This window comes from Thamnophis elegans, chromosome 9, assembly GCF_009769535.1.
Source record: "Thamnophis elegans isolate rThaEle1 chromosome 9, rThaEle1.pri, whole genome shotgun sequence".
In the NCBI taxonomy this organism is placed as follows: Eukaryota; Metazoa; Chordata; class Lepidosauria; order Squamata; family Colubridae; genus Thamnophis; species Thamnophis elegans.
Genome location: NC_045549.1, coordinates 28,420,146 through 28,444,958, shown reverse-complemented (window position 1 = coordinate 28,444,958; position 24,813 = coordinate 28,420,146). Strand labels below are relative to the sequence as shown.

At 35.9% G+C, this 24,813-nt stretch overlaps 1 protein-coding gene across 2 annotated transcripts in view; it reads right to left on the bottom strand.

The window, feature by feature from the left end:
• The window catches only part of SH3D19 (SH3 domain containing 19), a 62,266-nt gene that overhangs the window by 10,488 nt on the left and 26,965 nt on the right, over positions 1-24,813 (bottom strand). Inside the window, exons 4-15 of one of the 2 annotated variants that reach the window (XM_032224185.1) lie at positions 20,062-20,102; positions 19,012-19,054; positions 17,972-18,119; positions 15,456-15,663; positions 13,154-14,131; positions 9,804-9,911; positions 8,831-8,940; positions 7,522-7,580; positions 5,897-6,155; positions 3,241-3,309; positions 2,346-2,418; positions 1,714-1,844 (exon numbers count right to left, since the gene is read on the bottom strand). In XM_032224185.1, the coding sequence (XP_032080076.1) occupies positions 1,714-1,844; positions 2,346-2,418; positions 3,241-3,309; positions 5,897-6,155; positions 7,522-7,580; positions 8,831-8,940; positions 9,804-9,911; positions 13,154-14,131; positions 15,456-15,663; positions 17,972-18,119; positions 19,012-19,054; positions 20,062-20,077 (2,202 nt within the window). In that variant the 5' untranslated portion in view covers positions 20,078-20,102. The remainder of the gene's footprint in view (positions 1-1,713; positions 1,845-2,345; positions 2,419-3,240; positions 3,310-5,896; positions 6,156-7,521; positions 7,581-8,830; positions 8,941-9,803; positions 9,912-13,153; positions 14,132-15,455; positions 15,664-17,971; positions 18,120-19,011; positions 19,055-20,061; positions 20,103-24,813) is intronic. The other variant, XM_032224184.1, reaches the window with a different exon arrangement.

The window sequence follows — 24,813 nt, the reverse complement described above, 5'->3', positions numbered from 1 at the left end:
TTTGCTTTCTGCTCCTAATTGACACTGTGGTCTATTGCAGTTTTTTTTCACTTCATACTGGTTAGCATTGTTGTTTAAACATTATTCACTTCAGCAGGGTTTTTTTTCCCTTTCATCACCCCAAAAATATATGTCTCAAATGCTACCATTATATTTATACAAAATAAAAAAGTAAGAATATAATTGTAATAATATGTTACCCAGAGTTTCTAGTATGATATTCTTAATGTTTTGCAATTGCTGGAGAGTCCCACTGCTGTTTCCCTGACAGCAAGAACTCCGACTAACCATAAGACTTGAAAATACTGTGGCCAGGTGAGAAAAAAAGGAGGGAAAATGTTCTACAAATGCAACAAAGATGATTAGGGAGCTGGAGGCTAAAACTAAAGAACTAAAGAACTAAAACTAATGGCTGCAGAAGCTGGGTATCTATCTAGTCTAGCAAAGAAAAGGACTGGGGTGACATGATAGCAATTTTCTAATATTTGAGGGGCTGTCACAGATAAGAGGCAATCAACCTGTTCTCCAAAGCATCTGAAGTCAGGATAAGAAGTAAGAAATGGAAACCCCCAGTCCCCAGCAGCACTTTATAAGCCCCCTAAGGCTAGGCATGGAATTCTTTTGACAAATTGCGAAAAACAGGCCGTTTTTTGCTCATTTTTGCGCCCCCCCAGGAGCACTCTGCAAGCCCCCACAAAGCTATTCATGCTTTTGTTGGGGGAAAAAAAAACAGGACAGTTTTCACGAAAAATGGGTCAGTTTTGGGAGGTTTGCAGAGTGCAAAAACTTTTTTTTTCCCTTTTGGAAAGTTCTTTAACTGATTGATGAGAATTACATTGATCAAATGCTATGCCAGCAGAAACAAAGAGTTAGGTGCTGCAGATTGTCAGAGATTTCCTTCTCCAGCCCATGGATAAATACACCTGGAAACATCTATCTGCCTACCTTCTCTCTCTCTCTCCTATCTACTGTATTTCTCTCTCCCCCCTTTTATCTACCTATGTACCTACCTACTCTCTCTCTCTCCCTACCTACCTACGGTATTTTTCTGTCTTTCTCTCTCTCTTTATCCCTCTACCTATTTTTTTAATTTGCCTCTTCAAAATCTTGGTGCGTCTTATACTGCGAAAAATACGGTAATTGCATCTCTAAGGAAATTTCAGGGAAAGATGGTTTAAAGACTTCACTTTAATTAGCTCACTATAATGAAAGCTGAAAAATCGTATTACAGTATTGAAAAATTATCTATTTATACCAAACTAACACCAGACACACTCTTGTGAAACCGATGTTGTTCTTGCTTTCTTACTAATATCAGCTCTGTGCGGCTTGACACTTTTGAATTATCCTCAGAATCACACAAACTGTGAAGCAATAATGTAGTTGTGAGATTGTTAGTGTTAATCCAGTGTAGCTGGTAGACTATTAATATACCAGCTGAAATTAAGCATAGGTTAATAAAATTATTAATAGGTTAATAATTCTCACAATTTCAATTTATTGTAAAAATGAAAACCATAAAGATCAAGTCAGTTGCAAATTTAAATAGATTTGCTGCATGTTACAAAAAATATATCTTCTTTGGGCACTCAAGCAAGATTTAACTACATGATATGCTCAATAAAATGCACAGGGGAAAAAATTAAATTAGAACTCAAATGCAAACCCAGATGAAATGCACTATATTCCACTTGAAATGAGAAATATACTTACAATAATTTTAACAAAGCTAGCAGGAAAAATCCCAGTACGATTCTTGCATTTTCCTCTGTACCACTCATCATCTATTTTTTCCAAGAGAAAAACTGTGTCTCCAGTACTAAGGTCCAAATCATCAGTATGCTCTATGTAAAAATAAAAAATAAAACTGGTTTAGTTTACCAAATCAGAAATCAAATCTCACTTAGGCTAAACTCTATTTTTGGTAGCTACAATACATTACATAAATGTAGAGCAAAGGAACAGGCAGCTAACAGCATTAAAGGTCAATGCTCTGAGTTTTACTAAGCAGTTAAAAAGACAGCAATAAGACTCTCTGCGGAGAAGAAAGCAACCTAAGCAGAAAAACCAAAGGGAAAAAGAAGTGAAATTGAAATAATTGAGGAAAGAGGCTTCAAACATCTGCTAATATTTTTCTTCCCACCAATCTTTGCACCAAGGAATTTGCCAGAAGCAAAAGGCTTTGAATTTAATGTCAGGACATGGCAACTAACAAGCTAAGCTTTAAGATCAGGAGGACTAAGGAATACAAATTTTAGCATGCTGCAGAAAGTAAACCAAAGCATATTAAGAATCGTTCAAAAAGCAAAAACTATATTTCCATTTACTCTGATGTCACTTCTTACCTGCTGTGAAATTATGCAGTACTATTGCATGAGGAACACTTGGATCAGTAATCTTCTGCATATTAGCTGACTCCTTAAAAACACAACACAATTTGGAAATTACGAATAACTGATATTCTATCATATCTCGAGCCACTGAACTGACCTTTGGAACATCAATTGCTGAGTTACAGTGACTCTCTTCACTGATTTCAAATACAAAATTCCCAAACGCGAAGAGGAATCAATTTAGATTTTAATACAGCCAATTCTATTGAAAATTAATAAGCCAATACAGTGTATACATCATTAAAATCAAAATCACCTTTGCATAATCTGCTTTGGGTACTTTAAATTCAATATTCCTTCCTCCTTGTTTTTCATATTTTCTAATTCTTCTAGATGTTAACAAAGTAGGAGTGACAGTAACACTGAATCCCTTTGACAGTTACCGTTCTAAAACACAACATGTTTTTGGAAGATTTTTTGTTTGTTTAGTTCATATGCTGCCTCAGCCATCTAAGGGTCTTTTATTAAATATTCGAAGGATTCCAACATGATAAAATACTTAACGGACTCTTACTATGCTGCAAAAATTATATTTGGGATTGGGATATGTATTCTAGGCAATTTTGTATCCCTAGAATAGTGTTTAATTATTGAAATTTATACCTGCTGTTTTCTTTGCACTTTATACCTGCTGTTTGCTTTGCACCCTCAGGGGAGTTATTAACTGCACTGGAAATAAATGAACTTTGCCAGTTTCTTCTTCATTTATGCATTCTGCATAGATATTCTCAACTTGATCCACCATAAAAAAGTACATCTCCACAATTTAAAATTATAAAAAGTTAGATGACTAAACATATTATACACACACACATATACCTTCCATTGATGTAGAAATGAACATTACCTTATAAGAGAGATGTCCAGCATTTTGAGATGAACGGTCTTCTTTAGCAAGTTCATGATGCACAGGAAGCTTGAAAAAAATTATTCACATTTCAATCAAAAATAACTTTTGACAATCTAATATACATTTGTCGTCAAAATGTATTCAAGTATTGCATGTCATTTTCTTTTCTGGGATTCACTTTGGGGGATCCAAATGAACTATGGCACTGTTGCCCCATTAATCCCACAACTAGTTAATTCCAGTTCTTTGTTCACAAAATGAGAAATCCCTGGTTTAAATTTTGCACAAGGTTTTGTATTCCTTTTATTTCCCATAACATTCTGTGCATAATTGCTGATGGAAAATACTCCACGTTGACATAATTACTTCATTTGTTACTTGATAGGTTTCAAGACTTGATACTTGCCCATATGGCTACATTGTTAGTTATTATCTAAATTAAGTTTTATTCAACTCCTAAAAGATATAGACTGGTCCACCTTAGGAAAGGGAAAACACAGACTTCAGAGGATAATTAGAACTGCAGAAAAAACAATTGTTACCATTCTGCCTTCCATTGAAGACCTGCATTATACTGCACAAGTCAAAAAGAAGGCTGTGAAAATATCTACAGATGCCTCACATCCTGGACATAAATTGTTTCAACTCCTACCCTGCTAAACAAATAATTCCCACACAACTGTCGAAGTATTCATTAAGGCTGCATTATTATTACTATTAGTCTTCTCATTGTTCCTATCACCCATGTCCTCCCACTTATGACTACATGACTGTAACTTTGTTGCTTGTATCCTTATATTGATATTGATTGCTTCCTGATTGCTTATTTGTACCCTATGACTATCATTAAGTGTTGTACCATATGATTCTTGACAAGTATCTTGTCTTTTTATGTACACTGAGACAAATGCACCAAAGACAAATTCCTTGTGTGTCCATTCCATTCCATTCCCATTCCCATTCTATTCTATTCTATTTGCTATGAAGGACATATTAGTTTTTGTTCCTTTTCTGGATTGTTGAAGAGCTACACTGGTGTGTATAACAAAGGGTACTTAATGGTACTACATCTACATGGAAGTAAGTAAGCTGTGGGGTACCACAAGTTTCCATCTTAGATCTAGTACTCTTCAATATATTCATAAATGACTTAGATGAGGGAATAGAAGGGGAACTCATCAAATTTACAGATGACACTAAGTTGGCAGGAATAGCCAACACCTCAGAAGACAAGCTCAAGATCCAGAAGTATCTTGACAGACTTAAACAATGGGATCTATCGAACAAATAAATTTTAATGTGGAGAAAAGCAGTTTTACACAGGCAGAAAAAATCAAAGGTGTAAGTTTAGGTGAAACCTGGCTCAAAAACAGTCACCGTGAGAGGGACCTTGGAATCCTAATTGATGGTGACCTAAATATGAGCCAGTAGTGTGCGACAGCAGCTAAAAAGCTAATACAATCTTTGGTAATATAAACACGGGCATAGAATCAAAATAACATGAAATATTTAGTACCACTTTAAAAAATCTTAGTAACACCACCTGGAATACTGCATCCAGTTTTGGTCACCACACTACAAAAATGATGTTGAGACTTTCGAAAAAGAGCAACTAAGATGACTAAAGGTCTGGAGACTAAAACATATGAAGGATGGTTGCAAGATTTGGATTTGGCTAGTCTAGAGAAAATAAAGACTTTGGTGACATGATAGCAGTATTCCAGTATTAGAGGGGCTACCCCAAAGAGGAGGGGTCAACTTATTTTCCAAAGCACAGAGGATAAGACAAGAAACAATGGATGGAAACTAATCAAGGAAAGAAGCAACCTGGAATTAAGGAGAAACTTCCTAACAATGAAAATTAACCAATGGAACAGCTTGCCTTCAGAAGTTGTGGGTGCTTCATCATTGAAGGTTTTTAAAGAAGAGACCGGACAACCACTTGTCTCAAATGATATAGGGCTGTGATGGCGAATGTATGGCATGCATGCCATGTGACCCGTCGCCCCAGCTTAGCTGTACCACGCATGTGTGTGCACCTCCCGCTGGCCAGCTGATTTTTGGGTCTCTGCTGCACATGCACAGGAAGCAGGGGGGCATGGGGAAGCCATGAGTGCAAGCATAGGGGGGCAGGGGGGTCACACATGCGAGGACAGTGATAGCACAAAGGGTGCAGCGCCGTGACCCATTTTTGGTCCCAGGAGGCTTTTGGGAGGCCTGCTAGGCCCAAACTGGGTCACGCTTGCATGCATAAGGAAGTGGGGGAGCACAGGGGGGGGTCATGTGCGCATGAGCAGTGGGGTGTCGCACATGCATTGCATTATGGGTGTTGGCATGTGCATGCTCTCAGAACGTGACGACAAAAAGATTAGCCATCACTGGTATAGGGTCTCCTGCTTGAACAGGGGGATGGACTATATGACCTCCAAGGTCCCTTCCAGCTCTATTCTATTCTATTCTATTCTACTCTTCTATTCTATGATGTAATGATGGAACTCTATAAAACTCCAGTGCTACCAGAAAGTACATCAGGAAATGTGATATATTTTATTTGCTGACCTTTCATACAATTAAAAATCAATCTTCCTCCTCTTTTAATAAGAGACGCGATGTACAAAGTTACATCTCCCCATAGTAAAATTAATCTCCTCACCATATATTTGTTGTATAGAGGATGACCTGGTTTGGGTCGAGGGGGTAAATCTGAGCCATGTTTTTTAAAATCATCACTCTTTGTTTTTTTAATTCCCAATCCAGGCATGCTAGGTTTCTTATGGAGTGTCACATCAGATGACGAGCGTGGAAATCTATCAGTATCAGATGAGATTTTGTTGGATTTTGGCGGTGGTGGTCTTCCTGGGGCCACTTTAGGTAGAGAAGGCCGAGATGGTATGATTTTCCCCTGAACGGGTCTAGAAATTATGAAGAAAGCATAGTATTAGAAAACACATTCTATTCCAATTATATTACAAATACACTCTGAATTATTAAAAACTATTGCTAGATTAATTATGTGCCATCGTTGTTTTTGATTCCCGGTGACTATGAAGGTAGATTTTCTCCATAATGATCTAGCCCTAATTTTCTCTCACCTGACTGTTCCCTAGGCAAGCAGCATCTCTGCTCTCCTCCTTGTCTCCCAAAAACATCTCCACCCACCATTACAATTATGGATATGTTAGAAGTAATACTAATCCCCATTAAAGAGGTTTTTTTAAGAATCTGCTAAGAGCACTAGACACTCTTTAGATCCAATTGGCTTCTTATTAAATTATATTCTTAGGCATAATAAACAATATACAATTTAACTGTCTCTCTTCTGTAAAAATGAAATTCAAATGCCAAATGTATAAATCTCAGCAACATTATATTAGCTATCTGAAAATAAAATGAGAATGGTATCCTACATGGAAACCGTTCTGTAAAACAGATTTTCATATAGTTAGACAATTTCAATCAAGGAAACACAATGCAATCCCCATTGACTAAAACCATTAGAATAAGGGTGTCAAACTCAAGGCCCGTGGGCCGAATAGATCTGGCCCGCGGGACTGCCCTGGAAACAGCGAAGAACTAGCCCGCCGTAGTCCTCCTGAGCTCCATTTTCACTGGCAGAGAGTTCCAGGAAGCTGTTGTAGCTGAAAATGGAGCTCGGGAGCCCTTTTTTGTTGACAGAGCACTTAGGCCACCACAGGCACCCCCAACACGAATGACATCGAGCTAGCCCTGCTCATCCTGGCCACATACACCCCTCCCCGAGCTCAAACATAATCCTAATGCAGCCCTCAATGAAATAGAGTTTGACACCTCTGCATTAGAATTACACTTGAAGCAACTTCATTGTTGGATTCCCCTGTTCAATAGCTGGCATTTCATTTTGTTTTTCTAATTAATGCAATACATCAGTTTACCTTCTGCAATCTGTTAAGAATATTAAAATGTACATAAAGATTTCATTAAAATTAAAACAGGAGATCCGCTTTGGGTTATTCACAATGACAGCAAGCACTTTTACTACTGTATACTCTCCCATAACTTCATAATATACTATTCTCCTAAGTATTATGAATGGATCAGACTATGAACATAAATATTTGTATCTTCTAGGGTGAAATTACAGAATAATCAATATAACTTATAGTCCATATGTATTTTTAGAATTGTAGAATATTTTTCATTTTGTTATATAAAACTATACAACTAATATCAATATAATAAAGTGGTAGCAGAATATGTACTGTGCAACACCAATCTCACTGCTGTTTCTTTGCTACTCACCTTGGAGGCAGAACTGGCTCATTCTTGATTGGCTGTATCAAACTGGGCTGTTCAGGTTCCTATTGGGTGATTAAATGTTATTATTATTTGGACAAAAAAATAGAATTGTTATGATTATTTCAAAGTAAAATGTCAGATAAGAAAAGGTCTGGTATTTGCTTGGACAAGTCTATACAAATTTCTTGGCAACATTTTTGGTCAAATGCCTTCTTCCTAAGATTATGAAATAAAGACCCAGCTGACTTCACGATTAAGGTAGATTAGAACTCAGTTTCCCAGTTTGTAGCCTGGTGCTTTTAGCCATTACACCACAGTTGCTTTTGTGTATATACAGGTAGTCTTCAAGTTACGACTGCACTTGGAACCAGAATGTCTGTCACTAAACAACCTGACAGCGAATTGCCATGTCACATAATCACATTGCTTAGGGATGGCAGTCCATGGAATCCCTGTTGCTATCGTTAAGTGAGGGTTGTGGGTCATTAAGCGAGCAGCTCCTCACAACTTCCTGCTGGTTTCCAACAACCACAAATCAATGGGGAAGTCATCAGAAAGTTGTAAGTCATAGGTAGCTTGGATATAGGCCAGTAGTGACTACTGCTGGCAGTAGGTGGTGAGGGAGTGAGGTGTGTGCAGATGGCTAAAGAAACGTGAAATAGACATGGCAGTGCTTGGGGTAGTTATCGTTGGAAGGAGGAGAATGCACAAAGGTGCAGAGAGAGATGCAAATATAGCAAGGCTCAGGGAGGTGCATGAGGGTGTGTGTAGGTGGCAGGGGAGGGGCAACTCAAGCAGAGTGTGCAAGGGAACATGAGTGGCAGGGGAGCTTCAATGCAAGTGCTGAAGGGTTAGGGTGGCTGCTGACCTTGTTAAAAATGGATGAACTTTTACTTCAATACATGATATGGTTAAAAAGTCAAAAATTACAAGATGGAATGGACAATTTTTCAGAATTGCAATAGTCTTTCATATGAGTGTTTCAACAACACATAGTACAAACGAAAGCAGGATTACATACTATATAGGAAAATTGGTTGGAATGAGGCAAGGCAAGTGCAGGAACCGTTTAGGTCTGAATGCAAGGAAACTAAGGAATCTGAATTTATTTATTTGAAGATTGCAGCTATTTTCTCACTTGTACTATTTTGGGGAGACGGAGAGAACATAATTGGTGAAATATGCACATTAAGCATTGTAACACTTAAAGATTAAGTAAAATGGTTTAATATAATGTGACATTTTTTAGAAAGGAAGGGAGGGAGGGATGGAGGGAGGAGGGAGGAAGGAAGGAAGGAAGGAAATGCATTACCTTGTTAATAATGTTGATGTTATTGAGTTTTCCAGCTGCAATACCAGATGTGCTTCCAATTGGTTTCTCTGTAGGTAGTGGAGGAGGGCTTTCCAGAATGTCATTTAAAGCTGTAAAAATATTTACAATTTTCCAATGTTAACTATCAAAATTCAGATTTTGATTATTAAAGAAATATTATTAAAGTTATTCTACAAAAATATTCAATGGAAAACTATAACAAATCACACACAGCAGAATTGCACTACAGGTAGTCCTCCAGGTACAGTGGCAATTGGGACCGGGATTGCCAACACCAAGCAATGGGTTGTTAAACAAAACATCACATGACTGCATCGCTTAGTCCTGGTTGCCATCATACTCCCAAGACATGCAAGTCATTAAGCAAGAAGCAGCAGGAATTCCTGGTAAGGAGCACCAGAGTTCACAGCTGGGTGGGATAGACCTTAGCACTACTTGCATGTAAGTTGGGGAAAGGGGCTGCCTTTGTGTGTTCGGGATAGGAAGGTCTGGGATGGAAGGTGCAGGTGCTTGCAAGTCCATATGTTCTAGTCATTCCCAAATCTAGGGTGCTCATCTCCGTTTCAAAGCCAAAGATCCAGCACTGTCCAAAGAGGTCTCTGTGATCATGCGGCCAGCATGACTAAATGCTGAAGGCGCTTAGAACGCTGTTACCTTCCCACCAAATGTGATCCCTATTTTTCTACTTGCATTTTTAATGTGTTTTCAAACTGCAAGGTTGGTCGAAGCTGAGATAAGTAACAGGAGTTCACTTGGTTACACGGTGCTAGGGATTTGAACCGCCAAACTGTCAACCTTTCTGATCGACAAGCTCAGCGTCTTAGCCACCGAGCCATTGTGTCCCTTGGTAAATATGTTCTATAAAAAACAACTTTAGGCAAAAATAGCTTTTTCACAATCATATGTTTTATACAGGAAGGATGGATGGATGGATGGATATTATGGATATTACCTTTTGCTGGTTTAGATGGGATTCGGATTACAGTAGGTTTGCGCACAACAGCTGGTTGAACTGGTTGCTCTTTTGCAGATTCAGCTTTGGATGGCAAATTGGTAAGATCTAAGAAAAAACACAGCATTTAATTTTGTTTCCTTTCAAGAGGAAACATCAGTAACACTCATAGAAATCTAGGGTTGTATGCTAAAAGAAATACCTACACCAACCACACTGTCTAAAGTTTACAGTAAATTTCAAAAAGGGAATTCCAGCCTAGTAAAGATAAGGCTGTCTTTCAAAATATTGCAAATGAGTAACAGATGGGCATTTCAGCCTTATCTGTTGTGTGTGGCATCTGCATCACTTATGGAATTTGAAGAATTAAATTCAAATAACACATACAAGCCTCTCCTTAAAAGGTTCAATAATAAATAAGGAATATTTTTTAAAAAAAATAGTTTACAAGGTTTTTTAAAATTTAAGTCTTGCATTAAAACTGATTAACTATGTGAATCCTGCTTCCTTGGTTGGGAACTGCTATTAGGGGATTGACCGCTTCCTTCTAAACAGAGCATTTCACTCACATTCATTCTCAAGGTTTCTTGTTTTTTTTCAATTTGCCCTGAACATTCTTTGGCTGCTGAGCTTGCTTTTTTTGGCAATTTGATGTTTTTCTTGGTTTATTATTATTTTTTTACTTCCTATAAAGCTTTCCAAAACACACATAACATCTGTCATATCTGGCTTCACACTGAAAGGCAACAAAAGCCTCTTTCCGTTGCCAGTTATCTCATTCCTCAGTTCTGCATAGGTCTGCAGCAACTTGATAATCAGATTTCCCACAATGCCAATGTGATGATGCCAGTCCACATTCACAGGAATGACAGCCTGTTACTAAGACAGTGAATATACATGACTTTGTTCACAGAAAGAAAAGGCAAATGCACCAGACCCTCTCTTTCCTGAGAAGGAAAAAGTGTTATTCTCTAGGGAGTTCCAGGGAGCAATTGTTGTGCTTAATCTGGAAATAAAAGATCAGATCAGTACCATCTTGTGGCCTTTTGAATTTTTGAGTTTAAATTATCTGCCAGATGGTGTAATTCAACAGCTCAGTACACTAGCTCTTACAACAATACATAGGCCACAAGTTCATATAAATTTATCTGTAGAACACACATACACAACTGGTTTTTATTTACTCTTGTGAGGTCTTTCTCCCAGGGTAGAAGGGGTGGAAATGGAATGATACCACCTCTAGTCACTTGTCTTGATGCTATATGGCCAGGAGGTGCAATTACCTTCATATTATTAATTTTAGCTTCTTACTTGCCAACTCTCTTGCTCACAACTTAAAAGGGGAGGTTACAAGGCCACAATGCCTCTTTCTCTCATCTCTTGAACAGAGATGGTAGCAGGAGGAACTACCAAGCTAGTACCGCAGAACAGGAGGTGGGACCAGAAGATGAAGTCCAGAAAGTTTTGAGAGATGAAGTATGAATTCTTCAGCCAATCACACTATGAACTCAGCTTGAGTGCTGCCACATGAATCACACCAAACAGAAAGAAAGAACTATTCTCATAATTATAATTTTTAACCACCATAGCTGGTCACGTTGATGGGATGGAAGCAACTGCAGGAACGTCTGGTTTTAAATTCACAAACCAGTTCTATAGTTTTTAAAATAAATTGTAACCTTCATTCTTTGTATCTATATTAATTAGAGCTTTAATAGAAAATCAGGATTTTTTTCAGTACCATTTTATTTTTGTATAAATAAAGCACTACTGACCTACTTTAAAAATCTGCCTATAAACATTGTTGAATATTATAAGCTTCTTTGACTTGGGCCTTTGCTATACACTGGTTGAAAATCTTTCATAAATCAGTATATAAAACGGTATTTCTAATATACACAGATCTACACAAATGTAGTCTATTTCTACTATTCTAGAGCTAAAAATTTACTAAGGCTAATATAGTACTTATATCAGCTAATTATCAGCATCAGTATGTTTCACATGCCTTTCTAGTAACAATAATTAATTTATTAAATTTCAAATGTGTTCATAGTGATTCCCAGAATTGCAATCACTCTTGCAACAAATGGAATTTGATATGTAAACTCATACAAGTACATTTATTTAGCTCTTAACCTCTCTGGTACATAGCTCCTCAATGTTATTATCAGACCTCAAAGTTAGTATTTTTAATGCAAGCCTTATGAAAGTCTAAAAAGAATAATTGGACTGAATTTCAAAAAAACCAACCATTAGGCAGTGCCTGTTTTTTCTGTTCAATTACAGAGTAATGTTCAGTTCTATTTGTTGTAGATTCTGAACGATAATTCTGTCAGTATTTGAAATAACTAAAATCTCATAATTCAAAGAAGACCAAATATTTACAAATTTTAATGAGAAAGGATTTGAGAAATTGGAAAGCAAATTATTATGAAATATACCAAGGCAAATATGTGCATGGTTATGCCTTAAGAATAATCTGAAAAAAATATATTATACAATACTATATACTGCCTTTCTTCAAATATGCAAAATGGTGGAGGGGATCCAGATAAATAAGCACAAAAGATATAAGCAGCAAAAGGAATAATGACAGCAGAACAGAAAGAATAAAATAAAGCAGAATGTAGCTTGGGGTTGAACTGTGGGGTTCTTGGTGCTCCCTGAGCTTGGTTGTTTTCTTGCAGACATTTCATTTGCTAAACTAGGTAACATCATCAGTGCTACTAAGGAGTGTAGTTCCTGACCCAATGTTATCCAGTTTGAAACTTTTACAGAAACATCTTGCAATCTAAGAGTATTTACTGTTAGATGTGGCAATAGTATTTTCAAAACAATGTTTTCCCTTGTGTAATCCAAGCACATGTTTTCTAAGAAATCAAAGATAAGGAGGGCCACTTCAGAATACAGCTTCCTTAAAGTTAAGCACACATACCAATCCTGGCTAGAATCTGAAAGCTTATCTGTAGTCTTTGACCTTTTATTGTAATTCAAATTAATAGCATCTACTTTTATCACATTTCGGTTATCTTGGAGAACATGGAACATAGTAACAAACGAACAAACAAAAATCCAGTAATTTCTGCAAACCATGTATTTCTAGGATAACATCAAACAGCAATACTGTAATATTAATAGGCACTGATTTGATACCATAGATGTCAACTGGAAAACTCTCCAGTGCATCCACCCAAATCCATTATAGACAGAAACATTTGCAGATGAATTTTATCATTTTTATATACATACTAATGTTGCTATTGAAATGCACCTGCATTTACTATACAACCTGAAACTGGTTTTTGTTTTCATTTTACAAAAGCTCATTTTCTCTTTTTAAAGCTTACCTGATTCTGAATGAGAAATTTCTTGAACAGCCTTGACAGGGTTAAAGGATAAAACATTGTCATCAAAGCTGATCAGATCTCCTTCTGCAGAAGTAATATTTTGTGTTGGAGATGCTGCAACGCTGCTTGGACAAGACTCCACGGGGGATCTAACGGCATTTGATTGGACAGCTATCGAGGGCTTGGAAACAATACTTGTTGGTTTCAGGGGAAGCATAGGAAGAGAAGGACTTTCAAAAGAGACTGACTTCTTGGGAAGAAGTGGCCTAGGAGCAGGAATGGGAAGTTTTCTTTGTCCATCAGTATTCTCCAAAGCTGACCCACTTCCTGAATTAAGGAGCCCATTGCTATTACTCTTTACAGTCACTAATGTTGGCTTCTTTGGCAATTCAGGCTTGGTTATCATGTTGCTCCCAACTTCCTCAGTGTGAAGGGACTTCTCTTGGGAGGCAGCTTTTTGCTTCTTTTCTGTCCCAGACTCCCATTCTCCTGATGCTCTGTTAACACCTGGCTTGGGTGCCAGGACAGGCTTTTTTGCACTAATGGTAGGTTTAGGGCCTAATGAGCGTGGAGATGCTTCTGGTTTCTTGGTTAGTCCTGAAGTTTCAGCATTCCCTTGCATCTCAAATGATTTAATCCGTGATAATATGTTACTTTGGTTGTTGTCTGTATCCATGCTGTCCATTTCTATATGACTTTCCCTAAGGCTATTGTCTAGTAAAAACATCAAAGGATTAGTTAACTCATCATTTTTGCTCCTTGATGAGCTCGTTTGTTCCTGATTGTTTGCTTGATTGTCTTTAGCCACTGGTTTCAGATTGCCCTTTGATCTTGGTTTTGGCACAGGACATACTGCAGCACTAGACGTCTCTTGAGATGTCTGGTCTTCTAAAATAACTAAGAGTTGTTCATTTATGGGAAGACTGTTGTTTATCAGAGATGATGAAGGTCTAGGTGGCTTCTGAGAAATATGTATAGCTGTAAAAAGCAATGTACATATACAATAGGTTTCATTGAAAGATTACAACATCAACTAACATCTTAGGCCAGTGGTTCTCAATCTTTTCTTCACCATGGTCCCCCCTTTAAATACTTTTGTGGCCACGGACCATAGCCACAGACCACCAAGACTTAACTCAAAATTTAAATAACATTTCTTCAGGCCTTCACAGACTCCCTCTAATGACATCACGTTCCCCCAGGGGTACATGGACCACAAGTTGAAAACCACTGCATTAGGCTAATTGTTTTTAAAATAAGTATTGCATACAATCGTTCCGTGGTGATAAAATCAGTTCAATTATCTGCAGAATACGACATCAGTGCTAAGAACAAATAGATTATAAAAATACTTTCATGGAAGAATTTATAGAAATTGTATATTGTGTTCAAGCATATTTTGAAAACATATGCAAAAATTATCTTTCAAACTTTGGTCAGTGTCTACTAAAATAAATGTGCCATAAATTCCAATAAAATATGTTTCATAAATACGTTACTTATATACAAATATAAAATGACTCAGATAATTCATTCATAAACTAGAATTTATTTAATTTGGGAAAAGCTTTAATAAGATTATATCTTAACTAAGCCTATGTATGTTTACTTTTCACTACTATATCTTAACCAGATATAAGCTTTAAAGTAATTGTGCATTAGAATTTACTTGCTGATAAACAGTTTGAGTAAATAAGATTCTTTAAACTATTTTTGCTAATTTCAATCATGATAATTGGGGATCACCAATTATACATATGTAACATTGATGGAGTGTTTTACTGATGGGATACAAAATGTGTTGTGGGTGGATTTTTTTAATGACAATGTTGAGATATATACCTCCGGGATTGGATTGGCACTGAAATTTTGTTAATAAAAATTACTGTACACCTTTTTTACCATATAAATCAGTTTGCAAAATATGTTCTTTGTAGTAGTCTTTGGCTAAATATTTGTTCATTTCTTTAAGTAATTGGAAAATTATTTTCAGTTTGGAAGAAGTTGGAATTTCAAGTTTGGATATTATGAGCAAGAAAGGTCTTTTCACTGAGTTCATATTTTATAGCTCATTTTTTATAAATGTATAACTTCTGAAAAGTATTTTTGACATATTCTCCTAGATTTTCAATTACCCAGTACTTTTCAATATATGCTGGTCTTGTTGTATTTGGTCTTTTCCCGTGTACATCTTACACGGGAAAAGACATGAATACAACAAGACCAGCATACCTACACCTGTGAAAATCTACGAAAACATATTCATACATACATCATCAAACTAAAATTAACAGCAATATACCTGGAGTATTTTTGCATTCAGGGATAATGGAGAAATTATTTTTCACATTTATTGCTGGCAAATTGCTGATTATCTCTTCTGGAAAGTCAGTCTGTGTTGAAGATGTAGTAGTACATCTAGAATTAGCAGCACAGGCAGCATTATTATTGCTGGCTGGGATGATTGGCACTTGATTGATCTCTTTGATTACCTGCTCATACGAAGGTGGCTGAAAAATAAAAATACCAAATGTACACACTATTCATGTTAGAAATTCAGCATTTATAAATGTATAAAATCCTAGTCCATCTCCTAAATGCTTTTTAATAGTATTTTTTTTAAATTCCAACTGCGATAAAAAAAACCTAATGCAAACTAAAAGGAAAAAAAAAGGGGGGGGATCCAAAAAATGAAATACAAAACAATAGAAAGGAAAAAATAATAATATGGAAAACAAAAAGAAAAGAAATAAATGGTATCCCCCTTCATCACAAGCATAAACAATTTTAGTTAACTTGTTACCTTCTTTTAAAATACAACCTATTCTTTGTTCCCATTTCCCATCTATTATCCAAAAACAAATCCTTAAAATCTCATCATTTCAGTCCTGATCAGCTAATGTACATTAAGAGGTATCAAGAGATAACAACATCTGTTCTAACCATGATTACATAAACCGACTTTATATTCCTTCTACTTTTAAGAATCTTGATCTTTAGTCCCTTCAAATAATGCTCTAAAACATGGCTGTCAAACTCCATCACGTCATGTGATGAATCGTGACTTTTTTGTCTGTGCAGAACCAAGATGGGTGTGACGCACCCAGCCTGCAAGCCGCCAGTTTGACACCCCTACTCTAAAACTTTGTTTCTTTTCATTTATTCTTTATATATTTTTCTCCCAAAATTCTTTAATGCCTTAACAAGCATCTTTTGTAAATACAATATAGGAATTATCCAGATCACTATATGTATATATCCTTATTAATTATTAAGGTTTCAGCTGGTTTCTTTTGTATGCAAAATGTAAATCTTGTTTAAGATCATTTTGTCATTTAAATCTTCAAATTCACCTTCAAATCAGCTTCAGTTCAACGTTCGGTAAAACTTGTTCCTCTTCCATAACATCTTTTAAACACAATCTATCTGTAGAAGCAGACACTCTTAAAATTAACTTCTGGCTCCCTTTTTCAAAAAATATCCTTTAATATGTTGAATATTAAAATATTTTGCTCCATCCAGTATAGGTAAGTCAAAATTAAGAATTCTTCTTCAATGGTAATATTTGTTCTTTTTCGTTCCTGCTAATGTCCAAGCCTCAAAATCCTATCATATCATTTTTTTAAAAATCAAAACCAATACATTTTCCCATGAAGAGGACTCTTATAATTAATTATAAAATCTTATTTCAAAGTTACTTGGACCCTAAATCTGTTTGCAACTTTCTAAAAATCAAAGTTTTACTTTTTCCAAAAACGTTTCACTCTTTTGCTGTTTATTCCAGAAAAAAAAAATTAAAGCTGTAAACTTGCATTTAAAATGTATTTTGATGGAAACTCAATGTAATGGAATACATGGGTGACCTTGAAGGAAGGGGAAAAGAGATGTTGCTTAAGAAACAATCAAATAACAGTCCAAGTCACTTTATGCTCCGAGGAAACTGAGGAAGGACCCACCCAAATGGAGCAAGCAGTTAAAAGTGGAGGATGCAAAGATTGTACTTTCAGACTCTATTAATGTAGCCTTGGAATCAAGTAGATTTAACTCATGTTTCCTGTTTGGTTTACCCAGGAGGGTTGACATTCACATACAATTTGTCGATGGAAAGGTTCCTAGTAATTGAAAAGCAGCTTACAAGCAATTTCCAATACTGATTAATAAAGGAAATATATAAACCCAGTGTCTTTTGAAGGCATCAACTGGGCTTAGAGCAAAATGACTACAGATAGTCCATGACTTACAGCCATAATTGAGTCCAAAATGTATTTGTTAAGTGTTTTTAATTTTGCCCCATTTCACCACCTTTTTTGCCAGTTAAGTGAATGACTGCAGCTGTTAAATTAGTACATTAGTAGCTGTTAAATGAATCTGGCACTCGCATTGACTTTGCTTGTCAGAAGGTTGCAAAACCAATTGCCAAACATCCAAATTTTGATCACATAATCAGGGGGATGCTGCGATGGTCATAAGTGTGAAAAACAGGAACTTTTTTCAGTGCTATTGTAACTTTGAACAGTTACTAAATGAACTTTGAATGGTTACTAAATGAACTGTCAAGAACATAGAGAAGAAATTGTCTGAAGAATTTATGGCAATCTCAAGTTATCTTTTTGTTCAGAGAGGAATTTCAAAAGCCAGTCTACCTGCTGGCTTTTTATTATGTCATAATCGTCAGTTCTATTTTTTGCCACTTCAGTTCGCCATTTCTTCTCCTGAACTCACTGTTCATGAATTCTGATAACTACAGTTATCTCACTACATTATAATGGTCAAACAAACATCAACTTGAACCAAGAAGGAAATCCTGTGATTCCTCACCTCTGCTGGAACAAGTTCAGTAGTTCTCCAAGGCGTCTGGCTATGAGTTGACTGGAACAGTAGCCCTTGTTGAGGGACACAGTTTCCACCTGGAAACCAGGAGGATGGTCCAAGTGGCTCAGCTGCAACTATTGTGATTTCAGGTCGTCTGGATGGAGAAGTGGGGGGAGAAGAATAGGACCAAATTCAGCAATTTATGATTACACAGTATTTGGAAAGTGATTGGCTCTTTCTAATTCAGTTGCTTGGAAACACCTTTTCTCATTTTTCAACACATTAGTGCCCATAGATAAGTCCATTTAGTACCTTGTTTTGTTTTTTTTGCCTATATCTAAGAGATCAAATAAAATCTCCAATATTCTTATAATTGGCAAGAATTAAATTTTTGAAATATCCATAAATTTGCTTTAACCATGATTGTCCAAGCTTTTCGTTTGCCCATACCACATTGAATAATTGTCTTGGGCTGCATATAAAATATGTAATATAGTTAATGTACTATATGAATAACAAACTTCATTTATTTTTCTATATGTTTTATTACCTCGTGGGGCTGCATTAGTATTAATATTTGGAAAATGATAAAGTCACTTGTCTTCAATCAAGGCTGTAATTGTTAATTTATTATAAACTTAATATCAATATTCATTTTAATTGTATTATTAGTCTAACTTACATTATGTTTTAATCAGTAGATGCCATCCTGATTGTTGAAGAATCAGACAGAAAGAGTAGAAATTAAATAAATAAAAGAACAAAGTCCTTGAAACTTTGTGTGAGTTCCTCCAATCCCAAATCTCTTTTTCAGTTAATGCAGTCCAATGAATATGCCACAGGACAAAGGATTGATTTTAAAATATAATTTCCAAAGAAAACATATTTAAATCTATTTATTATCTCATTTTTAAACATGTGTAATAAAAAAACCCAGTGGAATATTTAGATACTCTGTAACAACATTTTCATTTATATGTTATAAGTCACTTCTTACACTTATTTTATTGGTAGAATAATTAGAAATTGAGTGATTATCACCATACCTTCTTTCTCTTTGCTGTTCACTGTGATAAGTTGTCCGGGAAGCTAATTTTAAACAAAAGGCAGACAATTAATTTTTTACCACTGCTAACATAATATTTCAATGTGTGTTTCCCAAAATTCTTCAGAAATGATTACTATCCATAGGTGATTATCAAAAAATCATTAATTATTTAATTCAAAACACATGATTAAAGTGTTTTTGAGTCCAGCATTTGTTCAGCATCTCCTTATGGCTTTGAGATTAAGGAAATTTCATTAGACATACCTTATGGCCAATGAGAAAATATAGAGCATTCAAAATTAGTTCCACAATATTAAACTATATGTATACTGTACATGGTTGATTTATTAAAGTCTTTAACATTCACATATACCTGATTTGACTTCATTTTAGTACAAAGGCAAAAAGTCTGATATGAGAAATATTCACACAGTCAATTAAACCATATGGACTTTGGCTTGCCATTATTAAGTGAGCCACTTCTGGTTTATAAATCAGACATTACTTTGTGATCCATTGAATAATATATTCATCAGATTTTACTACATTCATCATCATATATATTCATCAAATTTGACTTAGCATACTATGTTAACCAAAAGAATATGTGATTGGATCTATCAATTTGTTCTACTTTTCTGAGACCCCCATTTCATGTCTGTGCTTTCAAATGACAAGCAAAAAGTAGACTGGGAATTCCAGTAAGTAATACCATAATTCCAAGCATAACCTCAGTAAGATTCAGGCAATAGTACTATTAATAAAAAATTAAATGTTATGTTAGGTAGTTATATTAGAGTACATTCCTTATGTAAAATGCCTTAACTATAGATTTTCTCGTTATAAATCTTATTAAATAACTGAAGCTTTATTTGAATGAAATCATCATTGTATATAATTAAACAATAGCAAATTAGGAGGAATATTCTCCAGATAACATGATTTAGCAGAAACTCTTGTTTGATTAAGCAGCAGCAAATTATTCTAATTGCACCATTTAAAATTTATAGAAGCAAAGCACCAGGTGGGGAAGTGAGGAAAGACATACCTCTTCTACGGGGCATATTTGAGGTGCACTATTCATGAGTGCTAAAGGAGAAAAAGAAGGGTTACAGAAGAAGATAGAGAAATAGAAAAAAGAACAAACCAGATGAACAGTAAAGATCCATTAGACTGTTTTTGTTAGTCAGATAAGGGTATCATAGTATGTTTCCCCCACAAATGAACTCTGGCACTGTTTTAAATGCCAGTTTTAAAATTCAAATTTGGTTTTAAAAAGGAGGGGGGGAAATAACCAGCAGCTTCATACTGTATCTATTTAAACAACAGAATTAAACAATTTCCTTATTTTGAAGGTGTTGGTACTTTTTCCCCCTGACTCTTCAACACGTATATTAATTGAAGATAGTAGAATTACTCAAAACTTCTATGTTCTACAATGGCAAAACATTGTTTTGATTTCTCTGTCTTAGTAAATATCAATTTTGCAACAAATGTTCATGTTTCCTTATTAATGACTTTTTCAGGGAAAAACACATGCTCCTTTTATAGTCTTTTTCAGTGTCAGAGGACAGGCTAACTGCAAATTAGCCAGCACCTATAGCCCAGCAAAGTGTGGCAATAAAAGCTGAGCAGAGACATAGCTTAGTATGGTGGTGTTGGCGTGGGAATCAGCGGGAAGATGGTTGGTGCTCGCTTGGGAAACTAAAACAGCCTGCAGCAGCCTAAAGCAAATAGAAGAGTTACTGTTCTTCAGAAGTAGGGCTTACATAGAGAAACCGTGTAGTAGTTGTAGTAAAGCTGCAGTAAAATAGGGAAAGAGTGATATAGTAAACTGAGTACTAGTCTTTGAATACTTGTAGATGTGTTGCCTAAGAGACCAGGTGGGTTGTGTTGGTTCTCTGGGGTTTTGGACATTCAGATAAACAGATTTAACTTTGAGAAATACAATTTTTCTCTTGTTATTATCATAATTTATCACTGCATTTAAAAGATAAAGGCTCACTGTCAGGGGTCGGTTGCTGCTGGCATTACTGCCGGTTTGGTGCACATGCAATTTTGCACGTGTGCCAGACGCGTGCTCTGCATGCATGCACACTTGCCCGTAAATAGGTCTGCGCATGCACAGAACATTAAAAAAACATGCCACGCTGACCGGGGAACCGGTTCAGAGGCGTAGCAGGCCTGGGTTGCTGCCAGTTCCAGCGACCCAGGCAGACAAACCACTACCAGTTCGGCCAAACCGGTCCAACCATAGGAACCTATCTCTGCTCACTATGCTTCCTATAAATCTGCACATAAGGAATCTTAAAGAAAATTTTCAGTCAAGATCCATGCATAAATAATTTCTGCTTGTAAACAAAATCTCCTTTTTCATTTTAGTCATGTGGTCTTAAACTGAAATTGCTTTAGAGAATTTCTTGAGTTTAAAAAGCTTTCTGGCAGTGAGATAAGGATCTCTGGGGCGTTAGATTGTTATGCTGGGTGTAGGGAGATCCACCTTCAAGTCCTGTTCAGCCTTAGGAACATTAAGTCATTCAAAATCTCCTGGTATACCTTATCTAATTCGATGACATATAATAATGTTATTTTTCCCCCAGAGCTATGGAACCATACTCACTGAAACCTAATAAATGCTAAACAATTTCTTTTACATGCATACAATGTCCAGTTTAAGAACGTCCAACTTAAAGGCAACCCCTAGATACAAATGGGCTGCCTATTACTATAAATGGTGAACAGCACTGCCTTCCTTGAACCCACAAAGCACTGAAGCTGTGCAATCGTTTCAGGTATCACTGAAGCCACATGTGTTTAATATATAGCCAACAATTCAACAATTCCAGAAAGCACTGCACAACTTCAATGCTTCACCAGCTCAAGGATGGAACTCAATCTGTCAGTTTTAGTAATAGGCAGTCCATTTGTAGTAATAGGCAGTTCAATTAAAAAGAAATGCAGGTTAAAAACAATTAGGAACAAAACATGTTCCTAACTCAGGCACTGCATTACATTTCCTTCCCTATTCACCTTTCCAAACAAAAATATTGTAAGCATGCATACAATAATTGTGTGCATCCTTTTGTAAAAGCTACCAGCTAATTATAATAATATTCCAGAGTGGCACAAAGTCACCTTGTAGGTGAGACATAGGCAGCATAAAATGTAGTAAATATTAAATAAATAAATAAAAATATGCCTCTATGCCTGTATGCATGCATGTGTGCATATGACATGTATATTTGGGCATACCAGGGGTTGTGACACAAAATACAAACTTACATACATACATACATACATACATACATACATACATACATACACACACACACACACACATATATGTGTGTGTGTGTGTGTTGTATTTGTGCTGATAAATAAATAAAGGGAGACTAGTATAGATCTATTTCAAGCTATTTAGCTCTCATCAGCTAGCCATACCCTTACTGGGATTGGAACCTGTGCTGTATTGCATCTTAGGCAAGGTTCCAATCCCAGTGAACTTCCTCCCATATTTGGGCATACCAGGGGTTGTGACTTTAAATATGTGTCCTAAAAATATCTTCTGAAAAAAACTCTGATATTTAGAAACTTTGGTTCTTCTCTTTAATTTAATGCTTCCCCCCTCTCCAAAAGTTGGGGAAAAGTTACTTTGATTGGAAAATTGGAAAAATGGTTAGAGGAAATATGAAAAGTGTTTTAGTAAAATTGTATTTATATATATGACAATTCCATACAAGCAACCATGTTAGTTTGAAGTAAAAGAATGTGAGAATTTGACAAAAATGCTTAAGGGTGAAGGGATGAGAAGAAAGTGAAACAGTATTCGTTTATCAGAGTTAATTTAGTCTGCCACCTATTTATATTATCTAGAACATTACAAATAATTTATCATTAAGCCTGAATTAATATAGTCATACTATGTCAAATATATTTTCAGTTATTACAATGCAAATAATAGCAGGAAAGTTGCCCTTGTCAGACAGTACGTGACTTTTCAGACAACAGATCAGCATGCCACATCTCTCAAGTGGCCTGGAGTAGATATGTAGCTGTGCTCCCCTAAAAAGAGCTAGTGCATAATTTGTGGGTCCTCTGGAACTCTCAGCTGCTGCTGGAATAGCTGGTGAAACCTGTACTCAGGGGTAGCCTTAGTTATCCAGCTGCAGCTAGCCTGCCAGGTGCTACTCTATCTGGAGCCAGAAGTACAGGCAACAGTTGCTCACCCCATCATTTCACTATTGGAATATTATTATATATTCTACATGGGAATGCCCTTGAAGATCATCCCAAGACTACAACTGATGCAAATTTTGGCTAAAGGAATTACAAACTGTTCTATAGCATCAATTATTGTAGCAGCTACAGTGGATGCCATTCTGTTTCTGGTTGCAGTTCAAAGTGCTACGTGTCACTTTTAAAGTCCTCATGGCTGGAAGCTTGGTTATCTGTTGGATGATAGAACCAAGCTATCCCAACTAAAGCATTCATGCAGAGAACATATGCTCAGAGGTCCAACACATATGAAATATAATGGGAAGACACTCAAAAGCAAGCATTTTTTGCAGGGGCTCTGTTGAATAGAAAAAGGGTCACCAATCAGACAGCATATGAAACCAGCCCCACCCAATCTACTGAAAAACCACCCTTCATGGAACCAGTCCCTGGCATCCAAAAGGTTGCCGGGGTGTTTGTGTGTTGGAGAACACCTTTTCATAATATATATGATTTGTGCCTGGATCTTTACAACCCTAAGTAAGAGATAATTGTGCCTGTGGTGAACAATGGTGGCACTATTAATAAAGTATACAATTCTTGACTGATTATAAGATAGCATGTGTGTTATTGTTATGGTTATCAATTAATGTTTATTCATTTGCTGTTGCTATTACATAAGCTGTTGCTTTATAAATAAACATATTTATTTTCTTATAACATAAGCTGTTGATATTGTAAGCTGCTTAGATCTGTACTGACTGAAATGACGTAAAACACCAGAAATAAACAAATCTTTCAGCTATTCAAATAACTCTAAAATCCAATGAATGCTAATAATATCCCACTATGCTATATCACAGTATAATTTACAACCACTAAATACAATGACATGGTTACAGGCTCATCTAAAAAAAATGAATATTGACATTTATTAGACAGAAGAAGCAAGAACCAGGTTCTTTTCCTGTGGATTCCAGATCAGGTGGGATCATGTAATACCTCTATCAGCCTGCTTTTAATTTTGGTTCAGAATTAACATTAAATCATAACTTAGCATTACAATAACAAGCCATAACAAGTTTTACAATTGTTTTTTTTCTTCCTTTACAAAGAGAATTTTTGAAAAAGCTTGTTTTGGATTAACTATAAATTTCCTCATAATCCAAAGTCATATTTTAATTTATGGTAGTGACACGTTCAACCAACTTTGTTCAGCTTAACTACAGAATAGAAATCAAATGCTCTATTAAAGTGCAGATAATATAAAATAGAAATTCTGATATCTTTCTCCAAAACTTGTTGGAGAGAAGACATGACAAATACAAGTTCTAGCATCTTCTTGTTTCATAAAATGAGTAAATAACAAAGAAATATATTTAAGGACTTATCAACATTTTTTCTTTAAACAGGTATGTTCGGTGAGAAGGCAAACAACTGATCTGAATAATTTAACCCATTTATTTTTAATCAAAATACATTGGATGTAATTTACATAATTTTGATAAATTACATGAATTCTGTTTAGAAGAGCTCAAAAAGAAACAAATTTATCTGTTAAACGAAACAACAAGAATCAGGTCGT